Source organism: Equus quagga, chromosome 11 (assembly GCF_021613505.1).
Source record: "Equus quagga isolate Etosha38 chromosome 11, UCLA_HA_Equagga_1.0, whole genome shotgun sequence".
In the NCBI taxonomy this organism is placed as follows: domain Eukaryota; kingdom Metazoa; phylum Chordata; class Mammalia; order Perissodactyla; family Equidae; genus Equus; species Equus quagga.
Window position 1 is genome coordinate 109,614,036 of NC_060277.1, and position 18,926 is coordinate 109,632,961.

At 58.9% G+C, this 18,926-nt stretch overlaps 1 protein-coding gene across 1 annotated transcript; it reads right to left on the bottom strand.

The window, feature by feature from the left end:
• Positions 1–5: 5 nt before the first annotated feature.
• On the bottom strand, positions 6–18,645 carry HID1 (HID1 domain containing). The gene is made up of 19 exons (XM_046676088.1): positions 18,455–18,645; positions 12,756–12,905; positions 12,026–12,196; positions 11,305–11,418; positions 10,612–10,718; positions 10,234–10,350; positions 8,262–8,484; positions 8,005–8,061; positions 6,984–7,124; positions 6,721–6,811; positions 6,359–6,510; positions 6,172–6,250; positions 4,623–4,787; positions 3,215–3,442; positions 2,791–2,897; positions 2,167–2,247; positions 1,524–1,615; positions 1,211–1,369; positions 6–925 (listed from the first exon to the last, which is right to left on the bottom strand). The coding sequence occupies exons 1-19, from the start codon at positions 18,518–18,520 to the stop codon at positions 862–864; spliced, it is 2,364 nt and encodes a 787-aa protein (XP_046532044.1). The 5' UTR covers positions 18,521–18,645; the 3' UTR covers positions 6–861.
• Positions 18,646–18,926: the final 281 nt, after the last annotated feature.

The window sequence follows — 18,926 nt, forward strand, 5'->3', positions numbered from 1 at the left end:
GGGCGTAGAGAGGGGGGTTTATTGTGTAAGACGCCGATTGTACAGAGCAAAGATTGTACTGACACAGGAGGGGTGAGGGAGGCCCAGAGGCCAGAGCGGCAGGATGGAGAGGTGGCATCCTGGCCCCCCTTTCCCCGAGTCATCCAGGCAGTGGGTGGGGCAAGGACTGAACAGCTGCCCCCACCCCTGTTCCCTTCCCCCGAGTACTGGATAAGAAGGAGCCAGGCTATATCCACTGGCTTGGGAGAATACAGCAGGAGACCCCCAACACCCCACTCCAAACCCCTAAGATGCATGAGGTCCCCCAGTCTGGCTTGTGCAGTCTGCCAGCCCCCAGACACCCTCAAGCAGCCTGGTTATGCTCCTTCCTCCCGTGGGCCCTGGCAGCAAGCCAGGCCTGACCAGGTGGTTTCAGGTTAGGAAGCTTGGAAGGGCTCCCCTCACCCTGCCCAGGTGCCTCAAGGGACGACCAAAGGGCTCCCTCTTGGGTCATCCATTCGGGCACAGTGACCTGGTGGCCTCTAGGGGTGGGCAGCACGGGAGCTGAGCGGGCACTGAGGGTCACACGGAAAACAGGTCTTAACGGGGAGCCAGAGTGTGAGGGGGGCTCTGGCGGGGGCCTGCAGCTCTGGAGACGCGAGGTTCCTGTAAGTCCAGCCCAGAAGGAGGGGTCAGAGCTGGTCCCTACTCTCCCAGCCACAGGGGCCCTCCAGGGCCTGCCACCCAGGACTCAGCCAATCTGCCAGCCCTCAAGCCCTGACTGTAGTCATTTAAAGCTCAGAACAGTGGGTTGGGCGGAGCATCAGGGGGACCAGGGTCCCCCATCCTCCCCTGGGCCTTGCCCCTTGCAGGCTTCCATCCTCACACCCGCTGGATCTCAAACAGCTTCACATCGGTGTCGTACCAGACAGGCGGATCCACATTCCTGCAGAGGGAGTGGACTGTCACCTGGGGGCTAGGAGGCCTTGCAGAAAAGACCCAGGGGGAGCTGGATGGGAGCCCAAACCCCTTCCACCCTGATATCCCACCCCGGGCAGTGGGTGCCCACCCTCAACCAGACAAGACCACCCTGGTCGACGGTCTTGACATTAAGACCACTACAATGGTGGGACCCAGGGCCACAGCCCCCACTGAGTCCCGCTGGGCAGACGCTCAGGTGGAAACCAGACCCACACAGGCTGGTAACTGCCCCGCCCCCCACGGGGCCCACCTCAGATAGATGACGCCCCACATGTAGGTGCGGAACCACATGGCCGTGCCGGAGTTGGCCTGGTACTTGCGGATGAGGATGGGGTGGGGCACGGGCAGCAGCCCCACCAGGGTACCGTGCTGCAGGAACCTCAGGATCTCCGACTCGTCTGTCAGGCCCCTGTCGGGGAGAGGGACGGTCTCCAACATGATCGGGTAGGAAAGCCCACCCTGAAGGTCTAGGGCAGGGGGTGCTGCTTCCAGTCCCACCCTCACTCACGCCTGGGCTGGCCCCTCCTCAGAGCCCACCTGCTCACCCTCGCCCCCAGCCTCACTTGTCAATGCAGATCTTCTCCACCTGGGGAACCAGCACCTGGAGAAGCCTCATGATGGTCTGCAGCGGCAGCTTGGACTTCCAGGAGAGGACCTGGGGGAGGGACCGGGGTTCCCGGGGCTGCAGGACAGGCCTGACCCCTGACCCAGAACCATGAGCTCCCCACGGCAGGAAGTGTCCCCACCCACCACTGACACGGTACAGGGACCTATTCAAGGTACAAGCCTCACAGTGAGCACGTCCTACATGCATGAAACTGTCCCCTTTGACCCTCACAATGGCCTGGGTCAGGTAGGGACGTTTATTACTCCACACGAGGGCAATGAGTGGTGATCTCAGGAAACATGTAAGGGAGTGGGCAAGTGATTCTGGGAAGGAAGCTGGAAAGGATGATTTATTAAGAAAGGTAGCACTGTGGGCAGCTGAAGCTTAACCCTGCGGGAGAACTCTGGACTGTGAGGACAGGGGAAGCAACCGAGTCAGAGAGAGGTCAAGGTCACCCAGCCGGAAGGACTGACCCGAGCCTGGCTCCCAGGCCAGTCCTTGGATTTGGAGACATCCCCATCCGAGCCTTTGCTGAGCTGTTCTCAGGGCCGGGAGACCCTGAGCCGCCCCTCCTCGCTGCCATCTGCCCAAACCCTCACCCACTCAGATGTTGGACTCCACTGCCCACTGGCTGACGAGCTGGACGGTCGCCGCTGTTCCCGCCACGCCTGGCTGGGCTCCTGGTTCCCAGGGGAAGGAATAGGAGGGAGGGGCGGAGGGAGTGGGTACAGGGCGGGGGCAGAGAAGCATCCCCTCTTCCCAGGCCCTCCCACATTCTGGAGCCTGGGAGGCAAGGAGGTCTCTCCACTGGCCCCTGTTGGTGGGGGGGCTCACTCCCATCGGAGGGGACAGCCCAGCCCAGCCCAGCACCCTTTGCCCTGGGCCCCAGGCCCTGCCCAACCCAGCCCAGTCCAGTGACAGGTTTAGGGCCAGGAGCTGACTGGGCAGGCTGGGTAAAGGCCAGCCCAGCCCAGCCTCAGATAAGGGTGATGGATGGGGAGTCTGAAGACCAAGGGCTTGGGCCTGTGACCAATAAACAAGGAAGGGGTCTGTGGAAGCACCCCCCTGAAAATCAGCAGTGCCAACACTGATGCCCTGGGCGCTGGGTCCCTGCCCCTCTGCTGAAGGTGACCCCAGAGTGCCCTGGCCCAGCCCACACCATGGAGGCCAGGGAGAAAGGGAATGCCCAGCCTCACCCCGCTCCAGGAGTCCCTGTCACCCACTTCCGCAGCTGGGCTGCCGTCTGCCGAGCTCGGCTGGGATGCAGACTCCAGTGACCGCAAGGTGCCATCCTCTGACACTTGGGACTTCTCCGTCAGCTTGTCAATGCCTGGGGGCAGGGGGCCCAAGGGGGCTTGAGGACACCCGCCAGACGCCTGCCAGAAGAGGCTCCCTCCTCCGTCCACCCACTCTAGAGATGCTGTGCTGATCTCCCCACACCCAGCCCCAAGGCCTGGGCCCCCACCAAGCCACCCCTCCTGGGCCCCCTCAATGCCTCCAGCCCCACCCCAGTTGCCCATCCCCATCCCCTCAGCTTCCCAACTCAGGCCATGCCTTTGCCAGAGATGGGGGTGACCCCCTTAGAGACTCTGCCCAGCCCCCAACTCTGCCCATATCCACACCCCCTGCCACCTGCCAGCTCCCAACCTGGGGTGGCCACCAGGCTGGTCTTGAGGGTGCCCGGCTCGGCGGGGGCAGCAGGGCGGGAGCCCTCCATGGAGGCACCCTCCTGCGAGCCAGTGCGGGACAAGGGCTCCGGGGCCCGGCGGCGCCGCTGCAGCGCCTTGTGGATGGCGGGCGGGTCGGTGGGCAGGTTGGCCAGCTGGTGGAAGACGCTTCGCTTGCGGATGATGGCATAGACCAGGTTGGAGTTGCCTGTGGAGGGGACAGGCCTCACCTCAGGGAGCTCCCAGCACCTCTCCCTCCCCCCGCGCCTCCTGGGGGCGCGTTGGGAGGACAGGAGAGCGTCTATCCCACGGGCACCCGAGGGGCGCAGCCAGGCAGAAGTGGTGTGGGCCTGTGGCTACCCCAGGATGTCACCTTTTTGGGAAAGAGCTCCTGGGCTGAGCTCCCCCTGATGCCCTTCCTTGGTACCTTCCAGACCCCCTCACAATCCAGCGCTAAGGGGTAACACCCGGCAAAGGGGGGGCTAACCTAGCATATCAGTGTCCAAACTAAGCCAGCTGTTCAATATTTTGTCTCTGCCTGAGCCAGGACAGCAGAGAGGAAGGATAATATGGCATGTGCCTGTGCTTTGTCGCCCACACTGACTACGCTGAATTCCCTCGGCTCCTGGGGAAGATACAGACGCTTTCCAGACCTTCAATGCCCTGTCACCTCTCTGGTCCCTGCCTCTCACCACACTGTTCTGCTTTCAGTTCACCATCTCACCCCAGGGCCTTGGCATATGTTGCCCCTCCCCCCAAAATGCTTTTCTACCCCACCCCACCCCCATTCATCCCTCACAGACGAATGCAGACATTACTTATTTGGGAAATAATAATAACTGCTAATATTTAGGTTGCCAGACGCTGTGCTATGTGCTTTTTGAGGGTTATTTTACTTAGTCCTTCCATCACCCTCTGAGACAGGGACTCCTAGTACTGTTGTTATGACCATCCTACAGATGAAGAGACTGAGGCTCAGAGAGGCTCACTCATGTGCCCACAGTCACAGAGCTAACAAGTGGCAAGGCCCTAATTTACATCAGGCAGTCTAGCATCTGTGACACCCATGAGGACCATAGCTCCCTGAACTTCCCTCTCATCCGATTTAAGATGACCTGTTTGTCTTGGTGCCCATCTGTTTAAAGCCCCCTCCGTGCCTCCACCCCCCACTGTGAGCTCCACAGGGCAGAGAGCACTCTGTTTTATTCCCATTGTCTCCTCTGCACCTAACATGGCACTAGGTAAACAGCAGGTGTTCGATAAATGCACGCTGAACAAACTGGTGGACAGAGGTGTGTGCCCTCCTTAGACAGGAAGGGGTCCTCGCCCACTGCCCACCCTGCTTCCTGCCCCCAAGGCCAGGTCAGGGGCTTGGGCTGGTGCCTCACCATCAAACTGGTACTGGATGATGTTGTTGAAAACCTCCAGGAGGAAGAAGACCAGGTGGTGGTTCTGGGCGGCAGAGAAGAGAAACCAGGTGGTGGAGAAGGCCTCCAGCAGGTGCAGCAGCTTGTTGGCGGCCACCATGGACAGGCTCTTGAGGTAGGGGGACACTGCAGAGGAGGGGTTGGCTCACTCCTGGGGCCCCCACCAGCCATCCCTGCACAGCCTGGGCCTGAGCAGGACAAGATGCTCCTGCTCCCAAACCCTCCCCGCCCCCCGCCTGTGAAGTCCCCCCCAAGGCTGGGAAGATCAAGCCCCCAGACACCAAGGCCACGCTGGCCATGCCTGTCTTCTGCAGAGTCCCAGGAGGCAGCTGGGGCTCCATCCTTGTTCCTCCACCGTGTGGACAGCCATACTGTTTACAAAGCCACTCATGTGTGCCATCTTACCCACTCCTCCTCACACCTCTCAGGGGGAGGCAGGACACAGACAAAACCATTTCCATTTTATAGACAAGGAAACTGAGGCTCAGAGAGGTTCGTAAACTTGCCCAAAATTCCCCAGGTATAAAATGATCGGGCAGGGTTACAACCTCGGGATCTTCAAGTCTTTCTAGAGTATCAACCTGACATTCTATATATGTTTAAATCCTTTTTTTTGCACAGCCTGTTGGAGGGGGCGGTCAGAGGTGAAACTGCGCACAGCTTGAAGTCACGTATTGGTCTGTGTGCATCCTTGTCTCATGTCTGCCTCTCGGCTGGGGCAGGGCAATGGCTTTCTTGGTCACAGACACGTTCTCAGAGCCAGCCACACTTTGCTAGCACTCGGTTAAGATTGGTGGGACGGAGCCAGTGAGCGAACGAGTACTGGAGAGTCATGGTTCTAGCCCCAGAGCTCACAGTGCTGCTGGAGGCGCCCTGAACTGCCCCACTCACCCTAGAGTCCAGCAGACCACAGAGAAATCAGTCCGTCCCACCCAGGACCACCCTCTCCAAAAGGTGGCCATGCTGAGGTCATCCTGCCCCAGCGCACGGCTGCCCAGCACCCCCGCCAGCCTGAGCCTTCCCGCCACCTCTTCCGGGCAACTGGCTGCAGTCCTCGCCGGTAGGAGGGGCACATCCCAGCACCCCGACTATACTTGTTCAAACCCGCACTGTCCAATGAGGGAGCCACAAGCCACATGTGGCCATTACGCACTTGAAACATAGCTATTCCTAACTGAGATGCACGTGTGAAATACACAAGATTTGGAAGATGGGGGGGCAAAAAAGAATATAAAATATCTCAATAATTTTTCATATTGCTTCCATGTTGAGATGATGGTATTCTGGATATAGTGAATTAAATAAAATATATTATAAAATTATTGTCACCTGTTTCTTTCTTTCTTTTTTTTTTAATGTGGCTACTAGAAAATTGATCAGTACATAGGCAGCTGGCCGTCTATTTCTGTTGGACCAGGCGGGTTTGAACCAGAGAGCAGGTGGCAGGTCACCCTGTGGCCTGGTGCCACCTGGTGGTGAACACAGGGAAGGCAGGCTCCTGGCCCCCTACCGTTGACCACGATGGTAAGCAAGCAATCGAACAGGGGCTGCAGCCGCTGGTGCCCGCTGGTGATGATCTTGTGGAACACCTGTGTGGGGAGGCAGAGGGATGGCCATGGGCTCCCCGCCGCCTCCAGACTCTGCCAAGAGGACGTCATGCCCACGCACCCAGGTCCTGGCAGCAGGAGGCCCCTCACCACAATGAGCAGATCCGCGTGGGTACCCGTGAAGACCGGGATGTCCATGGGCACGCGCACTGAGTAAGGTTTGTTCAGCCGCACCCCGAAGTTCCGCTCCCCGCTCAGAAGCAGCAGAATGAAGACACCAATGTGCATCAGGCCCACCCGAGCTGCAGCATGTGGCATGGGAGGGGTCACCATGCTGGGTGGGGAGGGGAAGAAGGGAGCCCAGGGCAGAGACTCATCTCGGGGGAGCGGGAAGAAGCCCTTCCTGGGAGGTCAGAGCCCCAGGCCTGAGCTCCTGGGAGGCAGGACAGACTGGCTGGACCCGCCCCTCTGAGAGGAACCCTCCCAGCATCCTATGCCCACCCTGGCCTTACACTGATCCGCTCGGGCATCGTTGAGGAAGTAGAGGATGGGAACCAGGATGTCCAGCACATCGCTGCTCTTCAGCACAAAGAAGAGGAATTTCTGTGGGGGGAACAGGAGGGTGGGGTCAGAGGAAGGGCAGCTCTGCCCCACCTTCTTCCACTCCTCAGAGTCTCCCCAGATGCTGTCTCCATCCCTGGGCCATCCAGAGTAGCTGCTGCCCCTTTCAAAGCAGACTGCGGCCTGCCAAGCTGGGCCCCTAAAGCTGGCCCACCTTGTTGAAGTCGCAGAGCTTCCAGAAGAGGACCAGCAGCTCCTGGTGGAACTGAATCTTCTTGGTGGAGTTGGGCAGGTAGGTCTGGAGCAGGGGGTTGGAGAGTAGCCGGGCTATGCCCTTGAGGACGAACTGGAAGTCCTGGGAGGGGCGGGAGCAGAGGCCTGTCCAGTCTGGCTCCCTGTGGCTCAGGCTTCCCAGGCCAGGCTCCCTCCAAATGCCTCCTCACTCCCCCAGAGCCTGGTCCCACCTCTAGAGCCTGAGGGGCCCAGATTCCAACGTCATTAATAGCTGTCCTGGGCCAGGCCCCTCCGGAAGCTGAGTCCAGCGCAAATCTGGAGAGCCCCAGACCCCTCCGCCAGACCACAGGCTCCCCTGTCCCTGAGCAAGGCTGCTCCCAGTGACCCCCTCACACACACACACACACACACACACACACACACTCCCTGAACTGGGCCCCTGCCCACCCTGACTCCTTGTTGACCAGTGCCATCCTCCTGGCCCTCCCCATCGCCCTGTCACACGAGAGGAGCATTCCACCATTCTCAAAGGGCTGCCATCCATGGAGCACCTGCTGTACGCCGGGCCGCCCACCCAGTTAATCCTCACAACAAGACAAGAAAGCAGTTTCTGTCCCCATGCTGCAGCTGCAGAAGTTAGAGCTCTGGGAGCACAAGAACCTCCTCCAAGGTCATAGACATGTGAACTCAGGTCTGCCTGGCCCTTAAGTCCAAAGCCATTCCCCCTCCCTAAACCTGACATCAGAGCCACCCGCTCCTGGAAGGCTTCTGGTTACTCTCATCCAGTTGAGGTCACTGCCATTTCCTGCGTCTTGAAACCCTCACAGTCCTGCCATCAGTATTTCACCTGGGGTGGCCCGAGTCCACGGACACCACAGTTCCTTCACACAGGGGTCAGAACTCCCCCCACCCCCTCTCGTCTGCATCCCCTCACCCCTGCAAGGCCACTGTGTGGGGTGGGCATTAAGAATCCACGGGAGCGAGAGCAGTGCTTGACTCACCTCCTCGCGATGGATGCGGGACAGGTAGTTCACAAACAGGTTCTCGGGGCCTGGAGGCTGCCAACAGTGGAGCCGGAGGTGAGCAGGTGCCCTCACCCCTGCCCCTACCCCGGGCCTAGTTGGGGCAGCACTGCCCCCTCTGACCTCAGATACCCCCAGGCTCACGAGGTGCCCCCTGGGTACCCCTCGCCCAGGCTCTGCTACAGGGGGTGCCATCCATCCAAGCCTGGCAGGGCCGGCTGCCTCCCCATCCTTACGTCAGCGTCATCCATGGCAGTGCCTGTGGTGGTGCCATCCACAGTGGGGCTGGTGCTGGTGGCGCTGTCATGGTCCAAGGTGACGATGAGCACCTGGGCAGCCTCCTCCACCAGGGGTTCCCGGTAGTCGGAGAAGAGCAGGTGGTTGTAGGGGATCCCGTAGCCCACAGGGTCATAGGCACACACAGTGTTGAGCAGGGAGGTGAAGAGGGGCAGGGCGTGTCTGCGGTGGAGAGGAGGGCGGGGCTGCAGAGACGCCCCGAGCCCAGCCCTCTGGCCACCCCAGCCGGACCACACGGGAGAGTCATTCAACAAGTGTTTTAGTGTCAGGCCCTGGGCTAGGGGCCAGGGAGCACAACCAGGAGCTTGTCCCTTCCTGAGGAGAAGAGATGCCCTGCTCGTCCTTGCCTGCATTCCAGACCTGGGCCAGGATGGGCCGAGGGCAGAAGGAATTTATTACCAAGAGCAGGATGGCCAGTCTTGAGGGGCTCTCTGTAGGAAATCATGTCCATATCCCTTAGATTTTTCCCCCAAGGGGTGAGGGCTATTTTATTATTACTCTTATTATCATTTTAAAAGACTTTATTTTTAGAGCAGTTTTAGGTTCACCACAAAATTGAAAGGAAGGTACAGAGATTTCCCATATAGCCCTGCCCCCCCACTCACATCCCTCCCAGATGTGAGTACAGAGGGGCACACTTGTTACAACTGATGAACCTACACGGACACACCTATATCGCCCCAAGTCCACAGTGACATCAGGGCTCACTCTTGGTGCAGCACATTCTATGGGCTCAGACAGATGTGTAAGGACAGGCCTGTCAGGATTCTGAGGGGCAGGTACCCTCCCTCGGGGCTTCAGAGAAGGGGTTGGAGGTCCACAGGGAGCTGGGCGTCCTCTCGGGAAGCAGAGCATGTGCTCAGTCACTCAGCTCCCAGGCCACAGAATGACTCCATTCAGAGATTTGTGAGATGTCAGGGGTCAAGCTCCTCATCTTACGGATGAGGAAACTGAGAGCCAGAGAGGTGAAGCGAGTGGCAAAGGGTGGCTGTTTGCCTGATAAGGATGGCGAGAAAGATAACTCGGGCCAGCCTTGGACTGTAGCTGGTGGAGGGAGTCACCTGGGTTCCCTTCTCTTCTGGGGAAAAAAAGAGTTAGGCAGGCGGCCAGGAAAACCTGAAGGATGAGATGTGCCACATGCAAATCAGAGTCTGGAAGTAAGAGGGTGAACCAGGACCCTCAGGGGCACTAACTCCTGTGCCGTCAGCACAGCTCTGGGCACAGCTGGAGCTCCACAGCTGGAGAGCGTGTGCCAGCTCCAAATATGCAATCCCACCATGTGACACCTTTATGTACCCATACGAGCCTCCATAGCCCATGAGCACCCCCATGTGGCCGGACCTCCTCATCCTTCAGGGTATTCACTACGCTCCCCAACCACCCCCTGTCTACACTGCACTGCCCCATACAAGCCACATGTAGCTACTGAGAGCTTAAAATATGGCTAGTCCGAATTCACATGTGCTGTAAGAGTAAACTACACACCTGATTTTGAAAACTCAGCATGAAAACGGAATGTAAAACATCTCAGTAATTTTGTATATTGACTACATGTTAATGTTAACATTTCAGATATATTGGGTTAAATGAAATATATCATTAAAGTTAATTTCATCTGTTTCTTTTTCACTTTTTTAATGTCACTAATAGAAATGTTTAAATTGCATATGTGGCCTGCATTACATTTCTACTTGACAGCATGGCTGTAAATGGAGGACCCAGGCACAAGTCACTCAGGCCCCACAATGGGACACTGGACAGCGCTGGCATAAGGTGTGGCTGTCAAGTTACAAATCATCACCACCAGGGGGCAGCAGCTCCCCTCAAATAAGACGTGGATGGAGCACCGTCTCAGCTCTGGGCTGCCTGGAACCAGGAGGAGGATGGAAAGAAAGGCCAGGGGCCCCTCACCTGTTCTCCGTGGAACAAAAGAACTGCACCCACGGGTTGGTGCTGCCACTGTCCGGAGCTGGGGGCAGGTACATGGCCTCGGAGAAGCATGTCAGCAGCAGTTTCAGCAGCTCCATCCTTGGGAAAGGAGATTATGGGGGGGAGGGGTTCAGTACCTGAGGATTCCAATTCTCCAGGAGGGCATGCCCACCCTGCCCAGCCCCAGCTTAAGTCCATGAAGAGAAACGACCCCTTTTATTCCTGTGAGGCTGAAGCTGGGTCACGAGTAGGCAGGGCGTCCTTGGAAAAAACCAGAAGTGTGGTCTCCTCTCTGAGCTGCACAAGGGCCAGGCCAGGGGTCCAGTGACAGCATGGGCTCTGGGGCCGCGCAAAGCTCACCGGTTCATGTCGTGGATGTAGTTGGGCTGCGGGGAGTGAGCAAAGCCCACACCAGCCTCCCAGATGTATTCACAGCTGTCCAGGGAGTGGACGTCCTCCGCTGAGTCCTAGGGACAGGGGTCAGGGTGAGATCAGGCTGAGGGTGGCCAACCCAAGCCCCACCCCCCACCATCTCTGGGGGAGTGACACTCTCATATTCTAAAGACAGACCCTCAAAATGCCCCAGGTGCTAATGCACAAGGGAAGAAATGAATGTTCTCAACCTCTCAAAAGCTCGTTTTCCTTCAGTCTGGTTCTTTTACTCGCTCAGCCCAGTGTGAGACAGGGAGAGAGAGATAAGGAGGGAGGGGAATGGAAGTGGGTGCCCCTGATGGTGCGTGGGGGTGGGGAGCAGAGAACACTCAAGGTCGAGTCCACGAACCCACAGGAAGTGAGAGGGCCAGGCCTCCGGTGTCCAAGCCCCACACCCCCTCCCGCCACCAGGCGAAGACAATGGGTGCCTGTGCCCAGCCTCCCGGATGCAGGGGGCAGGGCCGCGCACACACCGGCTGGCTCCTCTCCAGCTGTGCCAGGCAGCCCAGCTCTCCCACAGTGGCCCCTGTCCTAGCAGCATCCTGCCCAAGGGAACTTCAACCGCCCAAACCAGGACTGGAGCCCTCCCCAGCTGGGGGTGGGGGGCTGGAGGGCTCTCACCACAGTGCTCCTTCGGTGGCTCTGGACGGTGAAATCTGGGCAGAAAAGCAGGTCAGCGATGGCCAGGAGCAGGGACTCGGCCAGGGGCCGGGCATTTTCGTCATCGTCCTCTCCCTGTTTGGGACACAGCACCCACAGGCCACCTCAGTGGTAGCTGGCCAAGGAGAGGTGGCCCCAGGACTTGGGGGGTGGGGAGGACAGGGTCTGGGCTCAGGCAGGCACCCATGGGCATAGGGATGAAGAAAAAGAAAGTAGATTCCCCATGACCCCAAATCTCCCAAGACATGAGGGGGACAGAGCGGGAAGTGGGGCTGGGAAGAGTGAGGAAACCTCCCCCCTGACTGGGAGTGGCCAGGCCGCGTCCCCCATGCTCCAGAGAGCCTCGGCCTTGCTGAGAATCGCTGGGAACCATTGGGCCCCACCCCTCGGCCACTGGCCTGGAGATAAACCCAGGGAGAGGGCGGTACCAGCGCCGGCGGGAGAGGGCCCAGCGGCCCTGCCCCCATCTCTGCCCAGCTGTGGGCAGAGTCCTGTGGGAGAGGAACCGAGGGTTCAAGGAGGAGGAGTTGACCCCCTCCTCAGCAGCAACCCCCACTCTCCCTACCCCTGCACTTCCCAAACCCCGGAAGAGGTTTGGAGGAATGTGGCCAGCCCTGAGACAGCGTTCTCTCCCTGTCACTGCAACTCCACCCTCCACCCAGCCCCAGACAAGCCCACAGACCCCTCCTCGCCCTGCCCCGGGCACTGTGGACCAGAAGAAGCCCCTCCAGTCAGGGTCCTCAAAGATGTAGGGCAGCACACGGGTGAGAAGCCGGCTGCAGTTCAGGACAATCTGCTTCTCCTTCTCTGAATGGCAGCCGCTCTCGGCTCCCTGCACCAGCTTCTCCACGGCCTGTGGGGAGGGCAGAGGGGCATGCTGGAAGGGTGGGGAGTGGGGCCCCGGCACTGGTGGTCAGGATGGGCACCCTAGGCTTCAGAGGGGAAGAGGCAGCAGGGCTACCTCTCCAGACAGGGTCAGCCAGCCCAGGGGGACAGGACATGGCCAGAGAGCATCTTAGACCATCACAGGAGTGACAGCCTAGCCCACTACTCACTGACTAAGACCTTGCTAAGTGACCACCCCTTGGAGCCTCAGTTTCCTCATCTGTAAAATGGTGACACTAACAGTACCATCTACACAGGGTGAGCTAAATGAGCTGACCTGTGGAAAGTGCTCAGCAAGGTCTGGTCCAGAGGGTGCCTCACAGATGGCAGCTGCCATGACCACTTTCCCCAAGAGCCCAGCTAGCGGGGAGAAGTGGGTGAAGCCACCAGACTGCCCAAACCTGGGCGGGGGGGATGTCCTGGGTGTCTGCCCTCCTGGACCGCAAGGCTCGGCCAGCTTCAGCCTCCCTGGGAGGGTGGGAAACGGCTCAGCTGGGTGTGGCAGCGAGGGGCCGGGCACTCCTCACCTTGTAGCACAGAGTGGCCAGGTTGGAGGGTGACTCCTCCCGCACAGCCCGGATCTCTGCCGCAGGCACCAGCGCAAAAACATCCTGCACTGAGGTGGCCGTGTCCGCCCAGAACTGGTCCCAAAAGGCATCATCGGTGGCTTCTACGGGCTGGGGGGGAACCCGGTGTCTAGATTTGTACAATCTCTTGCCAACAGGACCACAGTTTGCCCAACCTGTAGCCAAGGGAGCCCCCCCAGAGGGAAGCCACAGTCCCCCTGCTCCATCCCTGGTATCCAGGAGTCTTTCCACTTGGGGGACATCCTTCAGCTACCACAAGGCCAGCACAGGCAGGCTGGGGACACTTGGTGCAGATGGTCAGGGGTCAGCTGGGCACCAAGTTCAGCAGCCAAAGCCCAGCCCAGTCCCTGAGGGACTATGTGACCCTGAGTAACTCACTGTCGTCCTCTGGCCGGGCCTCCCCACCTGAGGACCTCCCCAGGCCACACGGCTAGGTCAAGTGCCAGGGACCAGACCCAGGCTGTGCCCCTTCCCCTAGGAGGAGGACAAGGGACAGGTGCTCATTTCTACTCACCCAAGCTGCCCCTCAGCCGCGGCCTCCACCCTCTCCAGGCACACTAACAGATGCCAAATCTAAAGGAGCCCACCCCCTTGGCTCTCTGTTGGCAGCTGCTCCTCTCAGTGCCCACCCGTGGTGCTGCACTTCAGGCCACTCTTGCCAGGGCCCCACCTCCAAATTCACCGCCTCCATCCACCTCCACACTGCCCCCACCCCATGTTCAAAGCACAGCACCAAAGGCATTGCTCCCCTGGCATTGCTCCCCCAGCACAGACCTCAGGGGCTCCCCACTGCCTGCAGGATGGGGTCCAGAGCCCAGCCAGACAGCCAGCCAGCCAAGATCCTACCTAAACACATGTACACACATGCACACACATGTATGCACACACACACTTGTATTTTCTTTCTTTTTTTTTTTTTTTGAGGAAGATTAGCCCTGAGCAAACATCTGCTGCCAATCCTCCTCTTTTTGCTGAGGAAGATTGGCCCTGAGCTAACATCTGTGCCATCTTCCTCTACTTTATATGTGGGACGCCTGCCATAGCATGGCTTGCCAAGCGGTGCCATGTCCGCACCTGGGATCCGAACCGGTGAACCCTGGGCCACCAAAGTGGAATGTGTGCACTTAACCGCTGCGCCACTGGGCCGGCCCCTCACTCTTGTATTTTCTATCCCCACAACACAACCAGTTTGAATCATAAACCCCATTCTAGAAATCCTTCCTCAGGAAAGGATCAGAGATGTGCATGTATGAGGATGTTCACTGAAGCGTTCTTGTTGATAACAGTGAAAAGTTGGAGTCAGCCTAAATCACCACCACTCGGGGAATGCTTAAAAAGTTAAGGCACATGCAAACACTAGAATATTATGCAGCTATCAGAAGCACATTTTCAAAGAATAGTAAACAATGGAAAATGCTCAGAGTACAATGTTATGTGAAAAAGACAAGATATAAAATTAACTATAGGATGACCACAATTCTGTGTAAATTACATAGTAATAAAAGCCTAGAAGAAAATGACAGCATGTTAACAGCAATTATCTCTCTGGTTGGTTTTTATTTTTCTTGATATTTTTCTGTAAGCGCATGTAGTATTACTTTTTTCTTTGAATGTTCATCTGTTGAGAGGCCAGGGTGTCCAAGGTACTGTTACCCTTCTGAATAGCACTTCCTGTGTGAGACCTGCCCGGCTTGCTCCAGTCAACCTAGCCTTCTCCCCTCTCTGAAAGGCCTGATACCCGGCCCTGCTCTCACCACAATCCATGCATAATGTGCATTACTCTTTTTTTTTTTTTAAAGATTGGCACCTGAGCTAACAACTGTTGCCAATCTTCTTTTTTTTTTTTCTGCTTTTTCTCCCCAAGTCCTCCCCGGTACACAGTTGTATATTTTAGTTGTGGGTCCTTCTAGTTGTGGCATGTGGGACGCCACCTTAGCATGGCCCAATGAGGGGTGCCATGTCCATGCTCAGGATCCGAACCAGCGAAACCCCAGGCCGCCGAAGCAGAGCGGGCAAACTTAACCACTTGGCCACGGGGCCAGCCCCCTGCATTACTCTTATCATCAGAAAAATATATATATACCTTGTTTAAGAATAATTCCGTTCTCTGAAGCTACTTCTTGCCAGAAGTCTCCCAGAGCTCTGGACTGCCGAGCTTGCTACCACCTTGGAACCCCGCTCCCCTCCCACCTCAGTCACTCATCATAGTCCCTGATTCCAAGGCTGAGTGCACTTGCCTCCAGGCCCCATTACTCCACGAGCCCTTCTTCCCTGACCTTGCAGTTGAGACATACAACAGATGCTCAGCTAATATTTGTTCAGCTAAAGGCTGTAATTAATCCTAGAGACCCCTTCAGCCTGGTCACCGGGCAGAGCTGAGCACCAGTGGAGCTGTCCAAACTCAGGGCTGGGGCCAAAAGCCTCACTAAGGCCCAGGTGTACCCTGGCCCACTCCCCGAGCTATAGGGCAGCATGTGGCCATGGCCCTCAGCACAGGCCTGGCACCAGGGCCTGCTCAGTCCCAGAACTGGTAGAGCCAGTTAGCTGGGGGAGAGGAACAAAGGCCAAAGGAAGGGCCCTGGGGCTGGGGTTTGCTGGCCCTTGGGCCCACAGCCAGGACAGCCTTCCAGACTCAGTGGGGTCCAGGGGTACCACACACCAGAGTGGTGGGTCGGGGTGGGGGTGAGAAAGGACATCCCAGAAAACATGCAGCGGCCTCCTCACTCTGGGAAGCTCCCATCTCTGACACTTCCCCTACCTCTCAGGTAGCCACTATCCCCCTAAAGGAGCAGAAACTTATCTGAGCACCAAGTGGACTTAACCTTTGACCTAATTCATCAGGCAAGTGTCACCTAGGAACTGAATCTGAAATGAGGAGAGAGACTTAGGAGGGCCAGGTTAGCCCAGCCAGGAAGCAGAGGAAAGGCCCAGGTATGGGAGCTGGCCTTGAACTTCATGAGTAGCGACTTTCACTTCCCCTACCCCCAACTCGGGCCTCCCCTCCTGGTCCCACTGTGGCTGGACACTTCAATTCAGTGACCATTACCTGACCATACCAGACTAGCCTGATGCTACAGGTATCGGCCAGGGTCACTGGGGCCCCCTAGGCTCCCAAGGGGAGGGACATGGCTTCGCTCCTGCCTCAGTTACCCCAGCGAGGCTCCACCCAACCCAAGGAAGCTTCTAAAATCCAAGCCAGTTTCTTTGAAAGGAGTATTTTTGCTAGAGGTGGGCAGTCCCATGCTGCCAGGGGTTAGGGGCTGAGCTCTCCTCGAGGAAAACCAGATATGCTTACCCCAGCTTTGCAGGACCTGCACAGGCCAGACCCCCCGCCAGCCGGGGGGACCAGCTGCATCTTTTGAACCTCTCTGGGAGGAGGAGGGAGGACTAGCAGTGCTCTAGCCTGCTAAAGGTGACCTGCTCTGGGGACCATGTCACCATAGCATTCACACATGCACACACACATGTGCATGTAAACATGGAGCCACCAGATCTCATCCGGCCTACAGCAGAGAATCTCCAAACAGGCAGGGTCGAGGAGAGGGGCCCTGGTCCAGGAACGTCCTCCCTCCAGGGCCCCACCCACTCTGGGAAAGGCTCAGGAAACACAGAGAAAGCCTTCAGGACCAGGGTCAGACCTAGCCCAGGGCAGGAAGAAAACAGGATGCAGCGCAGGAAGGTGGGGAAGCAGCTCAGGCCCCGGCTACGGGAAAAGGTGCTAGGTCGGCTTCTCAGCTGCCCAGAGCAAAACTCTGTGTGCACAGCACAGCCTCTGAGGGACTGGGACTGGAGGACACCCTGTGGACAACTGGCCTCATTCTCCTTGGGGACACTGAGTGACAAGGTCTGGAACAACCATTTGGGATCTGGTCCTCACTTCCAAACTGCCCAAGCCAGGTTACTACACAGGGCCCGAGGCTTCAGCCCCTGAGGGTCTCTCTCTCCAGGCAGCCCAGGCCCCATCCCACCTGCAGGACCCCAGCGCTCTCTGGAGGGAGATCCAGGCGGGTCTCTGGCTCCAGTCCTGTCCCAAGCCAACTCATTGTCCTCAGCTGAGAAATGGGACAGCACTGACTCAGTCAGCTCCGTCATAGGACTGCAGCCAGGGAAAAACAGAGGCACATTGTATTTGGGGGAGGGAGCCGGAGCAGGTAGGCATCTAGTCCACCCAGACTCTCTGGGACCTGGCTGAGCAAGTCCTGCTGGCCCAGCAAAGGACCCCAGCTGCTGAGCCAACAGCCCATAGCTCATTTCACCAAGGTGTTTCCGTCTCCAGTAGGTAAACATGGGAGCCTTCCTCTCACCTCTCCCTGTGGCTCCACATTGAGAGCTGGCCCACCTGCCACCCACAGATCTAGAAGCCACATCCAAAGAAAGCCAAGTGCCAGAACTAACCAGGAGCCATGGGGGAATTGGTGAGAAGCAACGTCTGGTTTCTATCAAAGGCCTCTCACTGGGCCTGGACTCCCCAGGGGCCCTGGGCATTTGCCAGGCACCTGATCTTCCTCTTGTGGGAACAAGAGAGTGTGGTCTGGCCTCTGAAGCTGTGACCAGCTGGCTGTGGGGAGATGGCTCCCTCGATCCCACTCTAACTGCCAAGAGTAAAGGAAGCTCTGGGGGTGGGGGTAAGAGGAATGTCCCAGAGGGCAGCAGGTCCTGACACCCTTGAAAGTGGGGGATCTGGGGAGTCAAGGCTGAGCATCTCTGAGGCCAGAGCAGCCTAGCTCAAGGGGTGAGGAGAGAAGGGGTGGGCAGGGAAGCAGCCTTACTGGGGCCATGTCCTGTGTGTTGGGGGCAAAGAGGTAGCCTCTGTGCCACTTGTGGACTCCGAGGGGTGTGCACGCATGGACTAGGCTGAAAGATATCCCCAAGCCCCACACCAGGCAGTCAACGGCAACCTAGAGGGTTCTTAGCCCTGACCTGGAGAACAGAGAGCACCGGCAAACACAGCCAGCCCCACCACTGGGCCTCAGAGAAGGAGCCTCCTGGAGCAGGGGTCCCTAGCTGGGAAACTGGACTCCATGGGCCTGGAAACAGGTCCCCTTGCCAGGCTGCAGTAATGCCGGCCACTCTTTGCGTGTACCCAGCAAAACCTGGGCCTTCTCTGGCTGTGGGCATTGACCTGGGCCCAGCGAGGCTGCTGCCGCCGCACACCAGCTGTTTCTCCGACCCAGGCAGGCGCTGGCCCGGCTTTGTTTGCACTGAGTCAGCCGGGTCTGTGCGTCCCGGACCCGCGAGCACCGAACGGCAGGGAGGGGAGCAGTGGGGTGGATGGGTGAGTGGGGGCGGGGGAGGCTGGAGACGTGAGGCTGGAGGGGCGGAGGGGGCGTGCAGGACAGGGGGCGGACAGCAGCGACGTTGGCTCAGGGAGTAGGCACACGTCAGCCTAAGGTGGCATCAGCGGCTGCGGGAAGAGGGATGTTCCCGAGAGAGGAAGCTGGGGGTGGGGGGCTAGGGGACGGAGCCCTGGGGTACAGGACAAGGACTCCCGCTCCGGCCCTGGCTTCAGCGTCACCCTGTGGGCCTGCCGGTCCCCCCAAGTCCAGACGAGCCAAGTTCACGCAGCCGCCCCCCCACCCCGGCCCTGCCCAGCCCCCAGCCCGGCAGGTGGGTGAGGGAAGCCGGGGCCCCGGGCGCACCTGCGTCTTGGTGGTGAGCTGGATCACCGCCTTTCGGAAGTTCAGCTTGGAGTCGGCCGACCCCATATCGTTGGAGCCCGCTCCGGCCGAGCCCCGGCCCCGACTCCCACCCCGGCCCGGGCTCGGTATCCAGCTCCAGCTCCAGCTCCGCGGCCCCCGCTGCTCTCGCAGGAGCCGAGCGGCGCACCCCGCCCGCCAGCCCAGCGTCGGCCCCGCCCTCCTGGCTCCGCCCCCGCCTGGCTCCGCCCTCCGCACCTGCCGCGCCCCGCCCCGTCCGCTCCCGCCGCGGGAGTCCGCCGCTCTGATCAAAGGCTGCCGCACGTACTAGGCGCTTCTCAGCCCAGCCCGGTGTCTCTGCGCCCTTCCTTCTGCGTCGGAGCCTTGCCTCTGTTCCATCTCTCCCGCTTCCACCCAGCCCCCAGGGCCCACAACCCTCCCAGCCTCCCGCCCCCCGCCCCCATTCTCACCCTCC